The sequence below is a fragment of the Lithobates pipiens genome, unplaced genomic scaffold (genome assembly GCF_037356315.1).
Source record: "Lithobates pipiens isolate NorthernLeopardFrog02 unplaced genomic scaffold, aLitPip1_a1.2 Scaffold_22, whole genome shotgun sequence".
Classification (NCBI taxonomy): Eukaryota; Metazoa; Chordata; class Amphibia; order Anura; family Ranidae; genus Lithobates; species Lithobates pipiens.
Genome location: NW_027507784.1, coordinates 14,769,556 through 14,793,940, shown reverse-complemented (window position 1 = coordinate 14,793,940; position 24,385 = coordinate 14,769,556). Strand labels below are relative to the sequence as shown.

The window sequence follows — 24,385 nt, the reverse complement described above, 5'->3', positions numbered from 1 at the left end:
CTCTGATGTAAGGGGGTGCTGATGGGCCATTCTGATGTAAGGGGGTTGGTGATGGGAGACTCTGATGTAAGGGGGTGCTGATGGGACACTCTGATGTAAGGGGGCTGCTGATGGGACACTCTGATGTAAGGGGGTGCTGATGGGACACTCTGATGTAAGGGGGTGCTGATGGGACACTCTGATGTAAGGGGGTGCTGATGGGACACTCTGATGTAAGGGGGCTGGTGATGGGACACTCTGTTGTAAGGGGGTGCTGATGGGACACTCTGTTGTAAGGGGGCTGCTGATGGGACACTCAAAATGTAAGTGGGCCGGTCTGGATGAAGTTCAGGGCCAAATTTCTGTCCCAATCCAGCCCTACCGTAAGGACAGACTCGGTGTAAGGTGGTATGGCAATGAAAAGGGCAGCACTGTAAACAGAACACAACCAAAAGAAACAAGCGGTCAGTGATCAGGATAAAAGTCAGGACTCCCAATATCCATACTTGTCCCTCGCCTATAATTTAGAAAGAACTGAGGATTAGTATGACCAATGTAAACTGTCTTTTATGAAGTATACACCACATCACTGACGACCTCCCTCTCTGTAGATGTCGGAGAAGCATGTTGTTGGGATTTTCTCCAGGTCTCCGCAGAGGGAATATTATTGGTTACGGGATCTTCTGAAGTCTGCGGCATTCCAGGATCAAGTCCAGGAGGTCAAATACATCTACATCCATGACAACATCTCAGGGCATGCCAGGAAATTGTTTGAGTGGGAGGTCTCGCGGTGTACATTCGGGATCTTGTGTCACAGCAAGAGGATCGGGAGAGCGTTCATCACCGATGTGCGGGGGTCTCTGTATGACTACTATCTGAAACACCTCTCTTCCCGGCTCGGTGAGTGCCGGTCTCCATATTCTAGCAGTATTTAAAGGGGCACGGGACCCGGGCGGGTTGTTTTTCTATCTGCCGGGCAGTGAGACACAGTAAAGACGTCAGGAAGAGGTCTGGAGGTATTTTTTTTTATATATCAAATATAAAATTTATATATAAAGGAAAATTTATATCAAATACTTACCGTAATTTTCCTTTCCTGATGGGCTCCATGGCAGCATACGTGTGGGTTAGCCCCGCCTCCATAATTACCCAATAGGACCTCTACTCCCATAAATCTTTGCTCCAGGCTGCTATCCGTGTTCCGTAACTAGCCTACTCCAACATTTGGGAGGGAACTCCTGCTGCCATGGAGCCCATCAGGAAAGGAAAATTACGGTAAGTATTTGATATAAATTTTCCTTTTTCCTGACAGGCTCCATGGCAGCATACGTGTGGGAAATAACTCGCCAAACACACCCGGGTGGGCTAAAAATGTTGAGCAAAGAAACTAGAATTTTATTTTTCATTGTCCACTGACAATACTTGTAAACCAAAATTAACAGAAGAAAGCGCAGCTGGCTCTACACAATAATGGGAAACAAAGGTATTAATTGAAGACCGGGAGGCTGCTCTGCAGATAACTTCTGGTGCGACATGTTGAACTGCTGCCCAAGAGATCGAGATGCCCCGAGTTGAATGAGCTGTCACTGCCTCAGGAGGAACCATGCCCTTTGCCTTGTATGCCCTTTGAATCGTTTGGACCACCCAAGATGAGATCGATCTTACTGATGCTCGCATCCCTTTATTTTGCCATGAAGAAGGACAAAAAGAAAGTCTGTTCGTCTGAACGAGGCTGTAGCGTCCAGATATTGTTTCAAGGTGCGACCAACATCCAGGGGATGAATCTCTTGGTTGTCTGACATTCTAAACGTAGGTAGCACGATCTCCTGATTTTCGTGAAATACTGATGTGACTTTTGGATTTGATCCAAGCATAGGGATCAGGACCACTCTGTCCGGAAAGAAAGATAGAAATGGTTCAACTGACCCAAGATTCCTAATTTCCGACACTCTTTTGGCTGAAGTTATTGCTACCAGAAAAACCGTCTTGATAGTGAGATCTCCTAAAGACAGGGGAGCATCCAAACCTTTCCCAAGATCAGAAAGAAAGTCCAATACTAACGGAAGGTCCCATTTGGGAAACCTGGGCCTCTTTGAGGCCTAAGCCTGATGGCTCCTTTAAAGAATTGTTGTATTAATGTATGATTCGCCCACGAAACTCCTGTAAAGGCTGAAATGGCTGAAACTTGTACTCTAAGAGAACTATTGCCAGAGACAAGTCTAACCCTGACTGAAGGAAAGACAAGATATCTTGAACTGCCGGAGAATTATATGAATTTGATCTAGAAGACATGTGGCCCATAAACCTGGCCCATATACGTTCGTACACTTTATTGGTACTCTTCCGTCTAGCACTAAGAAGGGTTGGAATCGCTTCTTCTGGGCAACCTAGAGCTTCTAGCCTTCCCCTCTCAAGAACCATGCCCTGAGGTGTAGACAGGATGGGCATGGGTGTAACAGTGTGCCTTGAGACAGTAGATCTGGCCTGAGAGGCAGGGGAACTGGGTCCTGATAGCTGAGGAGCAACAGCAGAGGAAACCAAGGCCTGTTGGGCCAGAATGGTATTATCGCAATGATTTCCACCTTCTCCCCTCTGAGCCTCCGAAGAAACTGTAGGATTACAGGAACTGGAGGGAAAGCGTAGGCTCTCTGGAACTTCCAACAATCCGTGAGAGCATCTATCCCGAACGCCTGAGGATCCCTGAACCTCGAGTAGTATCTGTGCATCTTGCGATTGTACGGCGAAGCGAACAGATCGACCTCTGGAGATACTCCCAGAGTCAGAAGCCACTCGAAGACATCCCTGTGAAGGGACCACTCGTTGTTGTCTATTTTGACCCTTGACAGAAAATCTGCTTGAACATTCTGGACCCCCGGGATGTATACAGCAGAAATGTTGACCACATTCTTCTGAGCCCAGTTCATTATCGGTTCTACTTCTCGTAGTAGAGACCAACTGCGAGTCCCTCCTTGTTTCTTTATATAGGCCACCGCAGTTGTGTTGTCCAGTCTCAGCATTACTGAAGACCCTGCCACCAGATGGCGAAATGCTATTAGTGCTTGAAAGGCTGCTCTCAACTCCAGGATGTTGGAGACTACACACAGCGCCGGGAACGACCACCTTCCTTGAGCTACTTCCGTAAGGCAATGAGCGCCCCAACCTTTGTTGCTGGCATCTGAGGTTATTATCACCCAGGAAATGGGGACTATCGAATGATGGTTGCGTAGATTCTTCCCTTGAAGCCACCAGAGGAGAGACATCCTCATCGCTGGTGTAAGGAGTATGCGCTGTGATTGATTGGACGAGTCCCACTGTTGCAGAAACCCTTTCTGGAAGGGACGAGTGTGCCACTGGGCCCACTTCACCATAGGGATGGTGGCCGTCATTGGGCCGATCACTTTCAAGCATTGAAGAGCCGAAAGATGAGATGATTCCCAAGCCTTGTGAATCCTGTCCCGGATAACACAGATTTTTTCCTCTGGCAGAGAGATAGTGCCTTTTAATGTGTCGAACTGAGCCCCTAGAAACACGATCACTTGAGTTGGAACCAGATGGCTCTTCTCTAGGTTCAGGAGCCAACCAAACGTCTGTAGAGTGGAGATGACTAAACTCTTGTGAACCAGAATTTGATCTCTGTCCTGAGATAATAAGAGCAAATCGTCCAGATAATGATGGAGACGAACTCCTTTGACTCGTAAAAGAGCTACTATCGCTAGGAGTACCTTGGAGAAGACCCGAGGAGATGTTGTCAACCCGAATGGGAGACAGGTAAACTGGAGGTGTTGATCGCCAACTGCGAAACGGAGAAATTGCTGGAAATCCCTTGCTACTGGCACGTGAAAGTATGCGTCCTTCAAGTCGATTGAGATTAACCAATCACCTAGCTGCACCGACTGTTGGATTGTAGGAAGAGACTCCATTTTGAACTTTTCCTTGCGAATGAAGGAATTGAGGAAGGTCAAATCTATCACCGGCCTCCATGCGCCATTTCTTTTCTGAACCATAAACAGAGGAGAATACATGCCTTCGCCACGTTCGTCTTCTGGCACGGGCACGGCTGCGCCTTGATCCAGCAAACAACTTACGTAGGTCAATAGGACCTGTTTCTTTTTCCTCTGAGTCTGGAATTGTTGTGGGAATGAACCTTAATCTCGGAGTGTTGATGAAAGTCCACTTGTGACCCGAGGAAACCGTCTTGACGGTCCAATAATCTTGAATTGAGGCCGCCCAAATTCAAAAGATTTGGTAGAATCTTGATTACCTGCGGAAGCCCCCTTTGAGGTTTTCTTAAGGGAGGATTGTCTGGACCTCCAAGATCTAGAGAACTCCCTGCCGGGTCTATAACTGCGCGCTTCTCTAGCACGATCCGAGGTCTGCCTTCTTGGAAAAATACGTTTTTGGTTTTGAAGGCGTCTGTCTTGAGGGAGGAACCCAGACCTCCCACCTGTGGCCCGGGATATGGCGCTATCTAGTTTATTACCAAACAAGGAGGTTCCCTCAAATGGTATACGACACCATGCCTGCTTAGATGTTGGATCCGCCAACCAGGGACGGAGCCACAAAGCACGGCGTGCCGAGACTGCTGCCAACATAGCCCGAGACAGAAGGCGGGTAATGTCAATAGATGCCTCCCCCAAAAAGGCTGATGCCAATCTGATCTCCTGAATGGGAGAGTCTTTAGCCGTATCCACTGAGATACCTCTCAAGAACTCTTCAACATTGTCGGCCCATGTTTCAATAGCCTTTGAGACTGCGGCTAAAGCCAAAGTTGGTTTACAAGCCATCCCTGAAGTTAGATAAATTCTTTTCAGATCTGAGTCAATTCTTCTCTCTAACGGATCTTTTGAAAGATACTGTGTCTTCCAAAGGGAGAGTCACGTATTTGACTAAACGCATAAGTGCTGCATCTACCAGAGGAGCTGATTCAAGGTGCTTCACATCATCCTCCTTAAAGGGGTACAATTTAGACACCTTTGATTGCATGGAGCTCTTCCTATCAATCTTGCTCCACTCTTCAGTAATGATTTCTCCCAATTCAGATAGGAAAGGAAAATGTTGCCGTTCCTTTTTGAGTTGTTTGAAAAACTTTCTTTGTTTGGGGAGAAGTAGTGGGTTCTTCCCATTTTAAAGCTTCTTTCACTGCCTTGACAAGAGCAGGTACTAAAGCATAATCAAATCCTACTCCTGGATCCTCTGGATCCGATTCGCTGTCAGACAAGAGCACAGAGTGGTGGCTTGGTTGAGAAGATTCCCCAGTCTCTTGTAAGAGCCCTTCACCTCCTGAAGGACATAATGGGTCTGAGGGGGATTCCATAGCGTGATGAGCTTCCCTCTGCTGCAGGGATTCCTTTACCACTCTTCTCACCATAGATTCCAAGCGTTGATCCGCACCATCTCTTTCATCTGCGACTTTAGAGAAGCAATGATCACAGAGCGATTTGTCTGATGGGATGGGCATCTTATAGCCCCAACATGAATTATCTGGTCCTCTGCTTGAATGCGAGTGACCACTGCGTTGTTCAGATCTGGAAGACCTACGGTAACCAGACTTTGACGATGATTTACGGTGGTGCGATTTTGACGATCCACTGCAACTATGCGCACTGTAATGCGGTTCAGACCTAGAAGGGCTATAAGGAAATACACAAGAAAAGAGAGAGATACAGACCAGGCTGGTATCAAATGCTAAGGAATACTCCACAAATACACAGCAATCCAGCCATGCACATACCTGTTACAAGCGGGCAGGTCACTAGTAGGCAGTGAGGCATCCATGACTAAGAACGCTGACTGTAACAACAATAGACCCTCATAAGCAGCCATACAAAACACAGGAGCAACAATACATCAGAGCAGATCATAAACCTACCTTACACCAACCAGAGAATAGCCCCGGGAAGTCGCTGAATCTCCTGCAATCATTCCCAAATTCTGACATCTCTCACTGTGTTTTAAATATGGCGCCCATGACGTCATCAGCGGCGTCAGACGCGAGATGCCCGCGCACATGCGCGGGAACCAAGCCTCGCTTTGGATTTGGGTCCGCGCATGCGCAGAACGCAGCGCTGGACCCGGAAACAGGGGGAGAAAGGCTGCTGGAACGCGGAAGCGTCAGCGCCTATACACAAGAACCAGCTGGCATATGAAAAGACACAGGTAGAAAAGAAAACACATAAACACTGCTGCCATGAAAAACGGAATTTTTACAGCTCACCACTCCACCAACGATCGTCTGGCCGAACAGGTTCAAGCACACACCACCGATCCACCGGGCAGATAATGGCCACCTTACATAGCAGGTAATAAGCCGTGCGCACTTATCTTCGGATAAACAAAGTCTTCAGCGCTACTCTGCCATACACTCCATACCCATGCTTAACAGACAGGGCCTATCGGAGGAACAAAAGCTTGATAGTCGGCCAACTTGATCGTAGTGAAGATCTCTTCAGATAGGAAACACCTGTCCTATGGAGGAGGACAAAAAAGGAACACGGATAGCAGCCTGGAGCAAAGATTTATGGGAGTAGAGGTCCTATTGGGTAATTATGGAGGCGGGGCTAACCCACACGTATGCTGCCATGGAGCCTGTCAGGAAAGATTTTTTTTATATATCTTATATATTTTTTTTGTCTTGGTCGTCCCAACCCACCATCCCCTATTATGGCAATGACATTTTGTAATAAAAACTTCTCATTTTTATTACATACAATATCTCACAAAAGTGAGTACACCCCTCACATTTTTGTAAATCTTTTCTTCTAGCTTTTCATGTGACAGCACTGAAGAAATGACACTTGTCTACAATGTAAAGTAGTGAGTGTACAGCTTGTATAACAGTGTAAATTTGCCGTCCCCTCAAAATAACTCAACACACAGCCATTAATGTCTAAACCGCTGGGAACAAAAGTGAGTACACCCCTAAGTGAAAATGTCCAAATTGGGCCCAAAGTGTCAATATTTTGTGGCCACCATTATTTTCCAGCACTGACTTAACCCTCTTGGGCATGGAGGTCACCAGAGCTTCACAGGTTGTCACTGGAGTCCTCTTCCCCTCCTCCATGATGACATCACAGAGCTGGTGGATGTTGGAGATCTTGTGCTCCTCCACCTTCCGTTTGAGGATGTCCCACAGATGATCAATAGGGTTTAGGTCTGGAGACAAGCTTGGCCAGTCCATCACCTTTACCCTCAGCTTCTTTAGCAAGGCAGTGGTCATCTAGGAGGTGTGTTTGGGGTGGTTATCATATTGGAATACTGCCCTGCGGCCCAGTCTCTGAAGTGAGAGGATCTGCTTCAGTATGTCACAGTACATATTGGCATTCATGGTCCCCTCAATGATCTGTAGCCCCCCAGTGCCGGCAGCCCTCATGCAGCCCCAGACCATGACACTCCCACCACCATGCTTGACTGTAGACAAGACACACTTGTCTTTGTCCTCCTCACCTGGTTGCCCCCACACACGCTTGACACCATCTGACACCAAATACGTTTATCTTGGTCTCATCAGACCACAGGACATGGTTCCAGTAATCCATGTCCTTAGTCTGCTTGTCTTCAGCAAACTGTTTGCGGGCTTTCTTGTGCATCATCTTTAGAAGAGGCTTCCTTCTGGGACGACAGCCATGCAGACGAATTTGATGCAGTGTGCGGCGTATGGTCTGAGCACTGACAAGCTGACCCCCCCCCCCCCACCCCTTCAACCTCTGCAGCAATGCTGGCAGCACTCATACGTCTATTTCCCAAAGACAACCTCTGGATATGACGCTGAGCACGTGACCTCAACTTCTTTGGTGGACCATGGCGAGGCCTGTTCTGAGTGGAACCTGTCCTGTTATACCGCTGTATGGTCTTGGCCACCGTGCTGTAGCTCAGTTTCAGGGTCTTGGCAATCTTCTTATAGCCTAGGCCATCTTTATGTAGAGCAACAATTTCTTATTTCAGATCCTCAGAGAGTTCTTTGCCATGAGGTGCCATGTTGAACTTCCAGTGACCAGTATGAGAGAGTGAGAGCGATAACACCAAATTTAACACACCTGCTCCCCAGTCACACCTGGGACCTTGTAACACTAACAAGTCACATGACACCGGGGAGGGAAAATGGCTAAATGGGCCCAATTTGGACATTTTCACTTAGGGGTGTACTCACTTTTGTTGCCAGCAGTTTAGACATTAATGGCTGTGTGTTGAGTTATTTTGAGGGGGACAGGAAATTTACACTGTTATACAAGCTGTACACTCACTACTTTACATTGTAGACAAGTGTCATTTCTTCAGTGTTGTCACATGAAAAGATAGAAGAAAATATTTACACAAATGTGAGGGGTGTACTCACTTTTGTAAGTACCTTTTTCCTAATCGATATACAGCTGTCACATGACCCGGCTCTCTCTCAGCCTGTCTGCAGGGAAACATAAGCAGGAGGAGCTTCTAGTCCTCTACTGCTGGTCACATGTTCAAAAAAAAAAAAAAAACAGCCTTTGGAATTTAGCATACAAATAAGTAATTAATATCAAAAAACTCCTTTAAATCATCATACAAATATACTGTATATTTGAAATCAAATCATTAATATTATTTTGTGAAAATATTCTGGTGTGCGTGGATTTCTGTCAGTGTCACGCCCCTCCAGCCTGTGTCTAATGCCTTATACACACGGTCAGAAATTACAACGGGAAAAGTCCGATCGGATTTATGTTGTCGGAAAATCCGATTGTGTGTGGCCTTTATCCGTCGGAAAAAAATTTGAGAGCAGGACCTAAAATTTTCCGACAACAAAATCCGATTGGACTTTTTCCGATCGTGTGTATAGAATTCCGAAAGTGCCACGCATGCTCGGAATAAATTTGGGGACAAGAGCTATTGGCTACTGTCCTCTACGTAGTCCCGTTGTACGTTTTGTACGTCACCTCCTTGGGAACGATCGGATTTTCCGCCAACTTTGTTCCGACCGTGTGTATGCAACACAAGTTTCGAACAAAATCCGACGGATTTTGTGGTCGGAATGTCCAACCGTGTGTACGGGGCATTAAAATAAAGGTCGACCTCTGCCAACATTACTGTGCCTCTTCAGGTCCCTTTATGAGCTTTATATGCACTTCTTAAACTTGAGTGTTACATTGTTACTCCTTTTAAATAAATGTTATTTTTAAACGATATCGCACTATGTGGAACCTTTCTTTGATTTTTTTGGTTTCAACGTGTGAGCAAAGGATATTCTCTGTCTTTTCCTCCTTCCATTTTGAGCCTTCATATGCCTGCACGCTGTGGATTTGATGTTAACCACCACTATTCAAACATCTGTCCAGGATTTCTGATGGCTTTCCATATACGGTGTTTATAGCCATAAGCCCTTTTTGACTTAAGAGGTATAAGCCCCTTTAAGTCCATTACTTCCAGGTAAGCCTTCATGCAATTGGTGGTGGTGTCTTCTACAAGCTTCTCTTTACAGAAGTTTCTCTCTTCATAGAGCCTTTTCACATTGATGTCACTTACCTTATCGATGTTTTTGAGATGTTCAAATGGACATTGTTCCCCCTTAGACGATCCTCCATGTCTCCCAGTTTATCAGTGTGGGCAGTTATTTCTCTTTGCATAGTTCATTTTTTCTGATATTATTTATTGATACCAGGACTTTTAGAATTTTATTAGTCATCATTTTTTCACTTGGTGGACAATATCTACATACTTTTTATCATACATTTTTCACTTTGTGGACTATTTTTATATTTAGTGTGTGTTTAACCACTTTCAGACCGGACCATTTTGCTGGTCAAAGACCAGACCACTTTTTGTGATTCGGCACTGCGTCGCTTTAACTGACAATTGCGCGGTCGTGCGACGTGGCTCCCAAACAAAATTGACGTCCTTTTTTTCCCACAAATAGAGCTTTCTTTTGGTGGTATTTGATCACCCCTGCGGTTTTTATTTTTTGTGCTATAAACAAAAATAGAGCGACAATTTTGAAAAAAAGGCATTATTTTTTACTTTTTGTTATAATAAATATCCCCAAAAATATATAAAAAAACATTTTTTTCCCTCAGTTTAGGCCGATATTTTTCTACATATTTTTGGTAAAAAAAATTGCAATAAGCGATTATTGATTGGTTTGTGCAAAAAAAATAGCGTTTACAAAATATGGATAGTTTTATAGCATTTTTATTAATAATTTTTTATTATTTTTTTTTTTTACTAGTAATGGCGGCGATCAGCGATTTTTATTGTGACTGCGACATTGTGGGGGACCCATCGGACATTTTTGACACATTTTTGGGACCATTGTCATTTATACAGTAATCACTGCTATATAAATGCAGTGATTCCTGTGTAAATGACACTGGCAGTGAAAGGGTTAACCAGTGGGTGGCAGTGTAGGGGTTAAGTGTTCCTAGGGATGTGTTACTAACTGTGGGGGGGTTGGGCTTTCATTTAGTGAACACTGATCTCTGCTCCAATCACATGGAGCAGAGATCAGCGTCACTAGTTGCTAGGCAGAATGGAAAAATGCTGTTTACACAGCATTTCCTCCATTCAGCCGTCCCGTGAGACAATCGCGGGTCCCGCGACCGGACTCACGGGGGTCCCGACCAGCGCGGGAGCGCGCCGCCGGCGGCGCGCTCCCGATGGCAGGGCGGCATTGAAGATTGGACGTACATGTACGCCAATATGCCTGCCCGTGCCATTCTGTCGACGTACATCATCGTGCGCTGGTCGGGAAGTGGTTAAACTGATCACAATATTATTTTCATTTTTATATATTGCTAAATATAATGTGTGTATGTGCTGAATTTCATTACATGATTAAGAGGGAGGTGAAGCCTCCATTAATCTACATGTAATATTCCTTCCCCATTGTGTTTAGCTAGTTAGTGGGCATGGAGGAGGAGGAAGGGTGTGGGCTGTCATGTAGCACTGTGTATACATCCACACATGTGACTCTATAGTCACACGGCCTGCTCCCATTTGATAGGGAGGAAATGCTCAGCATAGAAACTCATCCATGTGCTGTAGGGCTATTGCGCCCCCTAGCATGCAACCAACGTGATGCTTCTGGGGGGGGGGGGGATGTTGAAAAAGAAAACTTTGCCTCGGCGCACACCACTTTTAATTTTGCAAGATATAGCATACTATATGCTAGTTGTAAATCTCCCATCCTTTTCTTGACATGAACAAAACTGGCCCTTTGTTTTGGTGTGGCCGCCGAGAAGTCAGGGTATATTGAAATGCGATTACCATTATACTGAAGGTCCCCCAGGGAGCGTGCCGCAAGGAGGATGTTTTCACGATCTCTGAAGTGCAGTATGCGTGCTGTAATTGGGCGTGGGTGGGCACCAGGTGGAGGAGGTTTAGATGTTATTCTATGAGCCCGTTCTATGGCAAGTAAACTTGAAAATGTGGTATCCGCCATATTGTCCTTAAGCCAAATTTCCAAGTAATCCTTGGGTTGTTTACTGTATGCTTTCTCAGGGAACCCCACAAAATAGACATTGCTCCTCCTTTGACAGTCCTCCATGTCTCCCAGTTTATCAGTGTGGGCAGTTATTTCTCTTTGCATAGTTTGTGTGGTGCTTTCTAATGGGCGGAAAAACATTTTCCAGGTCACTGTTCTGTTCAGCTTCTGTGGTCCTCCCTCTCCGATATTCTGCACATCTTGCTTTATAAATGACATTTACGCCCCCATGCCATCTGTGAGTGCTGTCAGGGTGGTTTGGCATGTGTATATGGCCTCCATTATTTGTTTCAGGGAGGGCTCCCCTTCTCCTTCCGCCAGCGCTGCATCCCCCAGATCTGTGTGGGGTAGCCTGTCTAAGGAGAGTCCCCTTCTCAGCCCTCTAGGTCTGTGGGGCAGCGGGTTTACCTTACTAGAGGTAGTGGGGGATTGAGTCACTCCACTCTGCTGTGTGCTGCCTGGGCCCCTATCCGCCTCCTCGTGGCGGCCGCCATCTTGGGATCACCATGCAAAGTGTGATAGACGTTCTGCGGCCGCATCCATGGGTGCTGGCCCGTATTTTACCATCTCCCACTGTTCTGCCAGCTCCAGGGTGTATGAGGGTGCTGGTGCTGATCAGGATCCATATTTCTGACACTCAGGATGATCGTAGAAGGGTTCGTCCCGGCCGGAGGTCTCACTCAGTGCTGCTTACATGTCTGCCGCTAGCTCTACCCCCCGCTCAGCATAGAAACTCACTGAAAACTGAGCATGTGCAAAGCTGCCAACACTGCTCTGCAAAATTCCCAACTGCATTGGGGACATAGACAAGAGGGGGAGTCGGAAAACAGCAGGATCAACCAGGTTTTTTTGCAGAAGGTGGCTATGAACCGCATGTAATACACCATTTATTGATAGTTTTCTACGATGTGGGTTTAATGACGCTTTAATAATGAGGCGTATAATTTTTTTTTTTTTAAACGTGTGCAAAAAAAAATGGTTTCAACTGTATAAATTGCAAAACAAAAAAAATGATTCTGGCCGCTGATTGTTATCACTTCTCTTCCTATCAGGGAAGAAGAATGTCCTTGTGGTGATCGATGACATGGAGGACCAGAGCGGGGAGGAAAAGGAGTGGATCTTGGCACAGCAGCCCAGCCTCCACATACTGACCAGAGATGTTCTCTTCTTCGGCAGGGAGAAAATAGCAATACAAGCCAAAGATCTCCCCATATAAAAAGAGCGAAATGTGACATAATGGACTATGGTATAAAATTTTACGCTTTAAAGATTGTATAGTCTCTTTTTCCTTTAGTGAGATAAATATGAAATGGTGAATATTGAAAATGTATCATTTTTATTTTTTGTCAGCAGGTGGCGCTATAAACTCTTTCTTACATGTTTCCTTGCACGTTTTTTCTTCTTCTGATTGCAACCTGTTAAAATAAATAAAAATAACTTTACACACTCGGGTCCCTTTTACTTGTATTGAACCTTTACAAAAGCATTTATTTTTCCTTTTTAGGTCTACTATTTCAGGATTACCCATTCAGTATCCTTATCAGTTGATCCCTAGACACTCCGCTTTCCAATGTCGCTCCCTTTCTTGCCCAGGGGGGGTCACGGAAAGGTCTCATTTCCCGCTCACACGCCAGGCCCTTTGTTATTGTAAAGGGTTAAAGAGGAAGTAAAGGCAGTTGAAAAAATAAAATAAAAAAATAATAAAAAATAATAATAATAATAAAAAAAGGAACCTGCAAGGCACTTACCTGAGAACGAAGCCCCCGAAGCGGTCCTCCATCTTCATGTCCGCCGCTGCCATAGATCCCGGAGTAACTTCCGGGTCTCGCAGCTTCGGCGCTGGGATTCGCCGGAGCAGCGATGACGTCACTCCCGCGCATGCGCACGTGAGCCGACACTCGCGGCATATCGCTGCGGCCTGCCTAGTGCGCTTACGTGCCGCTGTCTACGGCACATGCCTTTTTGTAAATATCTCCTAAACCGTGTAGGTTTAGGAGATATTTATTGGACCTACAGGTAAGCCTTAACCTAGGCTTACCTGTAGGTCAAAGTGGTTTGTAAGGGTTTACAACCACTTTAAGAGGCTGTCTCGGAAGCTTCTGTCACTCCAAACCCTCAGAGGTGGAACGTGGCCTGAAATGCCGGACTTCGGGTCTGTCTTTGTTTCCGTGCACAGAGTATTGGCAGGTCAGGCGTGGTTCCAGCCCAGGAGCATGCACGTAGGGGTGGTTATGCGGGGTGTCTAGGGGACCCTGCGAGGCAGCATGGACATCTGAAAAGGCAGAAAAAAATTCAATGGACCAATTAACAGAAATGACTGTCAGCCAGTGCCGGTGTCATGTCAATATGTGCCCGCTGTCTAAATGCAAGGGCACTCCAGCTGATTTGCCGATCAGCTAGAGTGACGTCACCACAGCACATGGGCACATCGCAGGAGCCTATTTTCGACGGGGGAGCCACTGTGGCTCCAGCGCCACCTTGTGATGCCAGCAATCCCTGTGACCTCAGTGTCTCTGGCATCCCTTGTGATTCCAGTAACCCCTGTGACCTCAGTATCTGCAGCATCCCCAGTGGCTCCAGCATTCCTTGTGACTCCAGTGACCCCAGTCTGTCCAGCTTGTGAGTCAAGGTTCCCTGTGCCTTCAGCATCCTTTGCGACTCCTGTTATCTCTGTGCCTCCAATGTTCCCCGTGTCTCTGGTGACCCCTTCTAACTCCAGAATTCTCTGTGTCTCCACTGACCCCGGCGACCCTCCTTGTGACTCCGGGGCGACCATCCTTGTGACTCCGGCGACCTCCGCGTCTCTAGAGACCCATACGACACAAGCAACCCTTCGGTCTCTGGTGGCCCCTGTATTATCAAATACCCCAGTACTCCTAGTCCTACAGTGACCACTGTGCACTTATGTGTCATCCAGTGACCCCAGAGCACTCTGTGACTCCTGCGTCTTCAACTTCTCTTGTTACTCTAGTGCAGAGGTCTCAAACTGGCGGCCCTCTAGCTGTTGCAAAACTACAAGTCCCATCATGCCTCTGCCTGTGGGAGCCACGCTTGTAACTGTCAGCCTTGCAATGCATGATGGGACTTGTAGTTTAGCAACAGCTGGAGGGCCACCAGTTTGAGACCCCCTGCTCTAGTGAGTCCTTCGTCTTCAGCAACCCCTATAACGCCAAGGACCCGTCTGTAAGATATGTTAATATAGGCCGGAATTTTTTTTTTTTATAACCATGAAAATATACAGTAAAATAGATGGTTATTTATGTTTTCACCAGCAGGGGTAGCTCTCATCCCCTTTTCCCGCCTTCCAGTACCTCCTTTGCTCCCATGTAATGCAAGACATACTCACCTAGCGATCAATTGGAGCATTTCTTTGCCTTTGTATGCCAGAGGAACTCCTAAATTAAATTTTCAGGTCTCAGGGAACCCTTACTAAAACCAGTTCACTGGAGATCAGTGGGAATGATACCCTCTCTTACTTTAGCGATCAGTAAGAATAACACAAACCGTTACAGAGGTGGTTAGAATGATACAGACAGCTAAAAAGATCATGGGTGTCATGCTGCAGGCCTGGGACGTTGCTGGTACCATTAAATGGGAGGACGATCAACTACGGCAAGGACATATATGGAGCTGCGCCAGTGTGCAACAGTTAATCATTAATTAAAAAAAAAAAAAAAAAAAATTAGTTTTTATATAAAAAAAATAATTATCAGCAAAAATTCGTATAATTAAGTCCACAATGGTTAATCATCCATTGACACCTCGGCAACTCCACACATAGACAGAAAGTGCCCGACCACCAGGATATGAATCCGCTTACCAGATGGCAAAGCGTGAGCAACGTTCGGCTATAACCCAGCCACGGCCTTTAGCTTGCACTGAAGACACTTTAAATCATACAGGACCGGAACACCATGACAGGTAAACCCACTCTGATGTTTCACAGGATCATACCGTATTCAGATGGTATTGCAATAAACTCAAAAGGAAAGCGAAACTGCCCCTAGTGTAATAACGTTCATATGTTTAATAAAAAAAAAAATTCATATTGCACTTACGTGTTAAATGAGATCAATCGTATTAAAAACAAGTAGCGTGGTGACGTCACTGCGTGCCTCCCTCAGACGCGTTTCGTCATAGGTGACGTTTTATACTACAGCCCCCAACAACCTCTGTAGGAACCCTACAGTCCCATGGAATCATGGGTGAGAATGGCTGAATTAGAGGGTGGAGGACAGGGGGAGCCCAGAGATTCTTTTAAGAATGTACAAAAAAAAAAAATGACCAATAACAGAGTCAGATCCCCCCCCGCTGGTCACGCCTGCAATCTACAGAACTTTTCCACAGCTGGGATGACAGTCATACCGACAGACTTTCTGAATATTGTCCATCCGCAGGAAGAGATACGAGGCCAGGAAAGTTCTGGGAACATAATCCCCCCCGCCCCCCCCATGAAGTGTATCAGGTAGAGACACAAAGTGGGTAAAAAGTTTTATTTAAATTTTTTTAACAAAACAATTTTCATGTAGAAAAAAAAAGAAAAGAAAACAAACCGAGCATCACAAACAGTAGCACAGTACACGCCCCGCTTGTTCCCTCTCCCCTCTTAGGCAGTACACAATGTAACATCTGATACAGATGAGTACAGAGTTCACCTCCCGCCGACAGAGGTCAGAGGGCAAACGGGTTGGCGTGAATGGTGACGTCTTTTATCCGCACTTCCGTCAGCGGGCGAAATGACTTCTCGTGTACCGGAAGCTTCTCCAACTCATCCAGAGTGTCCAGTCCATCGATTACTCTGCAAGAAGCATGACAGAACAACGTGAGAGCCGGAACAAAGAGTAGGGAACGGGGGTCAGGCTTAAAGGATAACTAAAGATTTTTTATTTTATTTTTTTTAAACAAAACTAAACACGTCATACTTACCTCCTCCGTGCAGTTGGCTTTGCACAGAGCGGCCCCGATCCTCCTCTTCTGGGGTCCCTCAGCGGCGCTCCTGGCTCCTCCTCTTATCGGCGGCCCTGTTGGAGAACCGCTCTCATGTCCTGCTGCTGCTGCATCCATTGACACAGAGAGTAGGACTCAGCTCCGCCCACTGCGTCATTGGATTTGATTGACAGCAGCGGGAGCCAATGGCTTCACTGCTATCTATCCAATCAGGACCCGAGACACTGGCTGGAGCTGGTGTGCTCATCCCTGTCGCTGGAAAGACCAGGTTCAGGTAAGTATAAGGAGGGGGGGGGGTGCTGCATCACAGATGATTTTTCACCTTAATGCATTAAAAGGGTGAAAAACCTTGAAGGTTTACAACCCCCCATTAAAACGGAACCCTCAGAAACCAGCCAATAACATCCGTAAAATGCTGATCTGCTGAAGCAGGGATATGCAATTAGCGGACCTCCAGCTGTTGCAGAACTACAAGTCCCATGAGGCATAGCAAGACTGACAGCCACAAGCATGACACCCAGAGGCAGAGGCATGATGGGACTTGTAGTTTTGCAATGGCTGGAGGTCCGCTAATTGCATATCCCTGTGCTAAAGGGTTGAATTCTCTCTGGACACTTTTGTGATTTATACAGCACATATACATTTATTATAATATATATATATATATATATATATATATATATATATATATATATATATATATATATATATATATATATATATATATATATATGTGTATGTATATATATATATATATATATATATATATATATATTTTTTTAAGATTTATTATAATAAATCTATATATAGTGTTAATATAATAATTATATATAAAAAATATCGATTTTATATTTATTATATTAATATATAGATTTATTATATATATATATATATATATATATATATATTTATTTAAGATCACAGCATCATTCCTCCAGCATTATATGAAAGAACTCTTCTCCCTACTTCCTTTCTGCTGGCCTCTGGGTGCTAAAGACTTTAGCTGTGCAATGTGCTGATCAGTTGCTGGACTTCATTCTAGTACACTGTAATCAAAGAAAACGATCAGCAGATTGCACAGCTAAAGTCCACGGCTGAGCGGAGCATGCACGTCTAAAGGGATACCAAGGATTTGTTTTTGTTTTCATATAAAGGCTCAAAGACGGCTCATCCACACAAGACAAACAGCCAAAATGACTGAGGGCAAAAGGAAGCTAATAGTTAAAAGAAGCGGGCCAATGACAGTATGGATCAGGAGCGGAGCAGAATGAGAATACGTGAAGTCGCTCTATGTATTCGGTCGCGGTCTACTAGCCTAATAAGACTAGAGGAAGGCGAGACCCCCCCCCCGATATACATCTCCAGGTCTGATATCCTGATAAAGTCTAGAGGAAGGGAAGACCCCCCCAGATATACATCACCAGGTCTGATATCCTAATAACACTAGAGGAAGGGGAGACCCCCCCAGATATACATCACCAGGTCTGATATCCTAATAACACTAGAGGAAGGGGAGACCCCCCCAGATATACATCACCAGGTCTGATATCCTAATAACCTTAGAGGAAGGGGAGACCCCCCCAGATATACATCACCAGGTCTGATATCCTGATAAAGTCTAGAGGAAGGGAAGACCCCCCCAGATATACATCACCAGGTCTGATATCCTAATAACACTAGAGGAAGGGGAGACCCCCCCAGATATACATCACCAGGTCTGATATCCTAATAACACTAGAGGAAGGGGAGACCCCCCCAGATATACATCACCAGGTCTGATATCCTAATAACCTTAGAGGAAAGGGAGACCCCCCCGAGATATACATCACCAGGTCTAATATCACTAGAGGAAGGGGAGACCCCCCCACCTTCCTCTAGTCTTTTATATAAAGATATCAGACCTGGAGATGCATAATAAGACTAGAGGAAGGGATAAGAGGAGGGAGAGGTGACCACCCCTTGGTCTAATATCGCCCCCCTCCCCGATAACTCACTTTCCGAAGACGGTGTACTTCATGTCCAGGTGGGGTTGCTTGGCGTAGGTGATGAAGAACTGGGAGCCGTTGGTGTTGGTGCCATTATTGGCCATGGAGACCACGCCACGCACGCTGTGCTGGAGGAGGGGAGAGAACACACACAGGAATGACTATACAATGAACTGCAGTCCGGTGCCTCCAATCTCCTACCCACATCAATACCAATCTCTAAGACGTCTGCAGCGAAGGAAAGGAGACTTCTAGAGGAAATATATACAATCATAGGTGGGGCTGTAAATAGGAATTACCACTGAAAACTGAATTCTCTGTATAGTAGAGAGTGTGAGACGGTGTCAGCAGACCATCCCCCACCCCCCAGTCCTCCTATAACAGTGATGCTGAATCTTGGCACCCCACATGTTTTGGAACTACATTTCCCATGATGCTCCACTACACTGCAGAGTGCCAAAGCATCATGGGACATGTAGTTCCAAAACATCGGGGGAGCCAAGGTTCCCCATCACTGGCCTACAAGATTCTACGTGAATGGAAGGTATTCTACAAGTGTCTGTTACATTCCCCGGAGACTGCAGCTGGGAGCCGCCATCTTGGATGTGATGTCACACTATAGTAATCCCCTTTACTCCTCCCCTGCAGCTACATACAAAAAGGTTACCTGTAGGAGGAGGGGGAGGAGGAGCTGGGCCAGCATAGACAGTTTCATTAGAGGCAGAGGGCTATGATGAAGAAGAAGGAGGGGGCTGTGCTTGGGAAAGCACCACACACACAAAAACACTGGTCAGGCGCACATTTAACCCTTTGATCGCCCTCTGATGTTTAACCCCTTCCCAACCAGCGTCATTGGTACAGTGACAGTGCATATTTTTAGTCCTGATCGGTGTATTAAGTGTCACTGTTTCCTGCAAAGTGTCAGTTAATGTCAGAATGTCTGCCGCAACGTCATTTCATATAATCACACACATATTAAAATTTTCTTTTTTCGAAATTGACACTTACCTTGAGATATTCACTGAACTCATCTTCGAATTTCCGACCCCAGATGCTCAGCCCCCCCTTCCCCGTCCCTGGGGGGAGGAAACCACAAGAGATGATTAGATAAGCTGGGAGGATAACGGGCTCCTGCCTACATTACCTGCCCCCACCCCCGGTATGTGTGAGTTTTATTCTATAACCCCCCCCCCCCCCCAAAAGGGCAACAATGTATAAAAAAAAAGCCCCTCCCTCTTTGTAAAGGGCAACAATATAAAAAAGCCCCTCCCTCTTTGGAAAGGGCAACAATATAAAAAAGCCCCTCCCTCTTTGTAAAGGGAAACAATATAAAAAAGCCCCTCCATCTTTGTAAAGGGAAACAATATAAAAAAGCCCCTCCATCTTTGTAAAGGGCAACAATGTAAAAACGCCCCTCCCTCTTTGTAAAGGGAAACAATATAAAAAAAGCCCCTCCCTCTTAGTAAAGGGAAACAATATAAAAAAAAACCCTCCCTCTTTGTAAAGGGCAACAATGTCCGAAAAAAGCCCCTCCCTCTTTGTAAAGGGAAACAATATAAAAAAGCCCCTCCATCTTTGTAAAGGGCAACAATGTAAAAACGCCCCTCCCTCTTTGTAAAGGGCAACAATATAAAAAAGTCCCTCCCTCTTTGTAAAGGGAACCAATATATAAAAAAGCCCCTCCCTCTTTGTAAAGGGAACCAATATATAAAAAAGCCCCTCCCTCTTTGTAAAGGGAAACAATATAAAAAAGCCCCTCCCTCTTTGTAAAGGGAAACAATATAAAAAAGCCCCTCCATCTTTGTAAAGGGCAACAATGTAAAAACGCCCCTCCCTCTTTGTAAAGGGCAACAATGTATAAAAAAGCCCCTCCATCTTTGTAAAGGGCAACAAAGTCTAAAAAAAAGCCCCTCCCTCTTTGTAAAGGGAAACAATATAAAAAAGCCCCTCCCTCTTTGTAAAGGGAAACAATGTATTAAAAAAAAACCTTGTAATACAACATGAGTGAGTAGCGCTAAGTGAGCACCCGCCTTCTTCTGGCCACGCCCACTAGCTGAAAGCAGTGATCTGTTCAGTACTGGCCACAATATCGTGCCTTGTTCTCAGGCTCCCATTGGACGGATATGATGCAAGACCTCCCCCTCTCCCTGCCATGTGGAGTCCCCATAACCAGTAGTGGTGCACTGAAATTAAATATCCTAGACTGACACCGAAAATGCAGGATTCAGGATTTTAATGTTTAAAATGTAAGTAATGTGGCTGGCCATTCTGCACTCAAGCCAATGGGGGCGCCATTCTGCACTCAAGCCAATGGGGACGCCATTCTGCACTCAAGCCAATGGGGGCGCCATTCTGCACTCAAGCCAACGGGGGCGCCATTCTGCACTCAAGCCAACGGGGGCGCCATTCTGCACTCAAGCCAACGGGGGCGCCATTCTGCACTCAAGCCAATGGGGGCGCCATTCTGCACTCAAGCCAACGGGGGCGCCATTCTGCACTCAAGCCAATGGGGACGCCATTCTGCACTCAAGCCAACGGGGGCGCCATTCTGCACTCAAGCCAACGGGGGCGCCATTCTGCACTCAAGCCAATGGGGACGCCATTCTGCACTCAAGCCAACGGGGGCGCCATTCTGCACTCAAGCCAACGGGGGCGCCATTCTGCACTCAAGCCAATGGGGACGCCATTCTGCACTCAAGCCAATGGGGACGCCATTCTGCACTCAAGCCAACGGGGGCGCCATTCTGCACTCAAGCCAACGGGGGCGCCATTCTGCACTCAAGCCAATGGGGGCGCCATTCTGCACTCAAGCCAATGGGGGCGCCATTCTGCACTCAAGCCAATGGGGTGCGATTCTGCACTCAAGCCAATGGGGACGCCATTCTGCACTCAAGCCAATGGGGACGCCATTCTGCACTCAAGCCAATGGGGACGCAATTCTGCACTCAAGCCAATGGGGACGCCATTCTGCACTCAAGCCAATGGGGACGCCATTCTGCACTCAAGCCAATGGGGTGCGATTCTGCACTCAAGCCAATGGGGACGCAATTCTGCACTCAAGCCAATGGGGACGCCATTCTGCACTCAAGCCAATGGGGGCGCCATTCTGCACTCAAGCCAATGGGGACGCCATTCTGCACTCAAGCCAATGGGGTGCCATTCTGCACTCAAGCCAATGGGGACGCCATTCTGCACTCAAGCCAATGGGGACGCCATTCTGCACTCAAGCCAATGGGGTGCGATTCTGCACTCAAGCCAATGGGGACGCCATTCTGCACTCAAGCCAATGGGGACGCAATTCTGCACTCAAGCCAATGGGGACGCCATTCTGCACTCAAGCCAATGGGGTGCGATTCTGCACTCAAGCCAATGGGGGCGCCATTCTGCACTCAAGCCAATGGGGACGCCATTCTGCACTCAAGCCAATGGGGTGCCATTCTGCACTCAAGCCAATGGGGACGCCATTCTGCACTCAAGCCAATGGGGACGCCATTCTGCACTCAAGCCAATGGGGTGCGATTCTGCACTCAAGCCAATGGGGACGCCATTCTGCACTCAAGCCAATGGGGACGCAATTCTGCACTCAAGCCAATGGGGACGCCATTCTGCACTCAAGCCAATGGGGACGCCATTCTGCACTCAAGCCAATGGGGTGCGATTCTGCACTCAAGCCAATGGGGACGCCATTCTGCACTCAAGCCAATGGGGACGCCATTCTGCACTCAAGCCAATGGGGACGCCATTCTGCACTCAAGCCAATGGGGACGCCATTCTGCACTCAAGCCAATGGGGACGCAATTCTGCACTCAAGCCAATGGGGACGCCATTCTGCACTCAAGCCAATGGGGACGCAATTCTGCACTCAAGCCAATGGGGTGCGATTCTGCACTCAAGCCAATGGGGACGCAATTCTGCACTCAAGCCAATGGGGACGCCATTCTGCACTCAAGCCAATGGGGACGCAATTCTGCACTCAAGCCAATGGGGACGCAATTCTGCACTCAAGCCAATGGGGTGCGATTCTGCACTCAAGCCAATGGGGTGCGATTCTGCACTCAAGCCAATGGGGACGCAATTCTGCACTCAAGCCAATGGGGGCGCCATTCTGCACTCAAGCCAATGGGGTGCGATTCTGCACTCAAGCCAATGGGGACGCAATTCTGCACTCAAGCCAATGGGGACGCAATTCTGCACTCAAGCCAATGGGGACGCAATTCTGCACTCAAGCCAATGGGGTGCGATTCTGCACTCAAGCCAATGGGGACGCAATTCTGCACTCAAGCCAATGGGGGCGCCATTCTGCACTCAAGCCAATGGGGACGCAATTCTGCACTCAAGCCAATGGGGGCGCCATTCTGCACTCAAGCCAATGGGGCACATCATGACATTTTTTTTTTTTTAAATCAGCAAAACGCAGATAACCCTATGTTTTCGGCTGATGTGATGTCACTGAGCTCCTCGCCACCACACACTTCAATCCGCAGAAAAGCGACTAATTGGTGGTGAAGCCCTAGTCTCCAAAAAAAGTGTCCCCTCCCCCGGAGTGCAGATCACAGAGAGTAGAGATGTCTGTAGGCGGGGCGGAGTGTCGGCTCTCACCGGTGGGGTCCCCGGTCTGCACCATGAAGCCTTTGATGTTGCGGTGGAAGAGGCACCCGGTGTAGTAGTTGCCGGCGCACAACGCCAAGAAGTTCTGTTGGGAGACAATAACAGAGAAAAATGAGAAGGACGTCCTCAGAATCAGCAACATTCACCTTCAATCCAGAGATGTCCCCTCCACTGCCACCCGGTGTGTGCTGTAGGTATTCAGTATTGAGTTGGCCCACCCTTTGCAGCTATAACAGCTTCACCTCTTCTGGGAAGGTCGTCCACAAGGTTTAGGAGATGTGTCTATGGGGAATGTTTGACCATTCTTCCAGAAGAGCATTTGTGAGGTCAGGCACTGATGTTGGATGAGAAGGCCTGGCTCGCAGTCTCCACTCTAATTCATCCAAAAGGTGTTCTATCAGGTTGAGGTCAGGACTCTGTGCAGGCCAGTCAAGTTCCTCCACCCCAAACTCACTCATCCATGTCTTTATGGACCTTGCTTTGTGCACTGGTCCAAATATTTTGCTGGATGGGGGATTATAGTGTTGGGGAGGAGGGGGGGGGAGGGTTGTGGTGTGGGGGGGGGGGGGGGTGATGATGGTGGTGTGGGGGTTGTTTTTCAGGGGTTGGCCCCTTAGTTCCAGTGAAGGGATCTCTTATGGAGTCGTGCTATGCCTCATGGGACTTGTAGTTCTGCAACAGCTGGATTGCATATCCCTGTCCTACAATAACCCCGCCATCATTCTGCAGATATACGCCCCCTGGGGGAGAGAAGAGTGGCGGGGAGAGAAAAGAGCGGCGGGGGAGGGGGGGGGGAGAGAAGAGCGGAGGGGGGGGGGAGAGAAGAGCAGCAGGGGAGGGGTGGGTGGGGGATGGTACACTGACCTCGCAGGCTCTGGGCGCTCTCTCACAGAACACTTCAATCTTCATATCACCCAAATCTGTGTGCAACGTCACCGCCTGAAAGACACCCGACATCAGCCAATCACATTCATCCCCAGAGACATCACATGATAGGAAAAGTCACGACTTCCAATACTCACCATCCTCTCCCCTCCCCCGATCCTGTAATGGACAGAAATAGAACAAAGACATTAGAAGTGAGATCTGATTATATGTTGTCTGTGAGAACACTGCTTTAACCTATTTATACCACTATACACCACTCTGTACCCAGCACAGAACACACAGCCCTCCCCCTCCATTCCCAATTCTATCCACATCACCCTCCAGCTCCTCACACCACTCATATACTCACCTCTTCCCTTCTTTGGGTGCACCAACATGGCCGCCACTCTACTTCCTGCCCACCGTTCTGCGTTTCCTGGGAGCCAACTTCCGACTCCGCCCAGCACTTCCTGTGCTCTGGGTGTAGTAAAATGGCGGCCACAGACTTCAAACAGGTGGTCTACTATTGCAGTCGGTGCGCCGCGTATTCAGT

At 47.1% G+C, this 24,385-nt stretch overlaps 2 protein-coding genes across 4 annotated transcripts in view; one reads left to right on the top strand and one right to left on the bottom strand.

Annotated features, from left to right (window-relative positions):
- The window catches only part of LOC143923330 (guanylate-binding protein 1-like), a 140,069-nt gene extending 127,198 nt beyond the window's left edge, over window positions 1-12,871 (top strand). For all 3 annotated transcript variants that reach the window (XM_077446941.1, XM_077446943.1, XM_077446942.1), the window contains 2 exons: window positions 591-879; window positions 12,478-12,871. In XM_077446941.1, coding sequence (XP_077303067.1) covers window positions 591-879; window positions 12,478-12,641 — 453 coding nt within the window. In that variant the 3' untranslated portion in view covers window positions 12,642-12,871. The remainder of the gene's footprint in view (window positions 1-590; window positions 880-12,477) is intronic.
- A 3,032-nt stretch (window positions 12,872-15,903) lies between these two features.
- Window positions 15,904-24,261, bottom strand: PPIL3 (peptidylprolyl isomerase like 3). The gene is made up of 7 exons (XM_077446940.1): window positions 24,203-24,261; window positions 23,988-24,009; window positions 23,830-23,904; window positions 22,957-23,050; window positions 19,366-19,433; window positions 18,367-18,485; window positions 15,904-16,223 (listed from the first exon to the last, which is right to left on the bottom strand). Exons 2-7 carry the CDS (start codon window positions 23,988-23,990, stop codon window positions 16,097-16,099), a joined length of 486 nt encoding a protein of 161 aa, XP_077303066.1. The 5' UTR covers window positions 23,991-24,009; window positions 24,203-24,261; the 3' UTR covers window positions 15,904-16,096.
- Window positions 24,262-24,385: the final 124 nt, after the last annotated feature.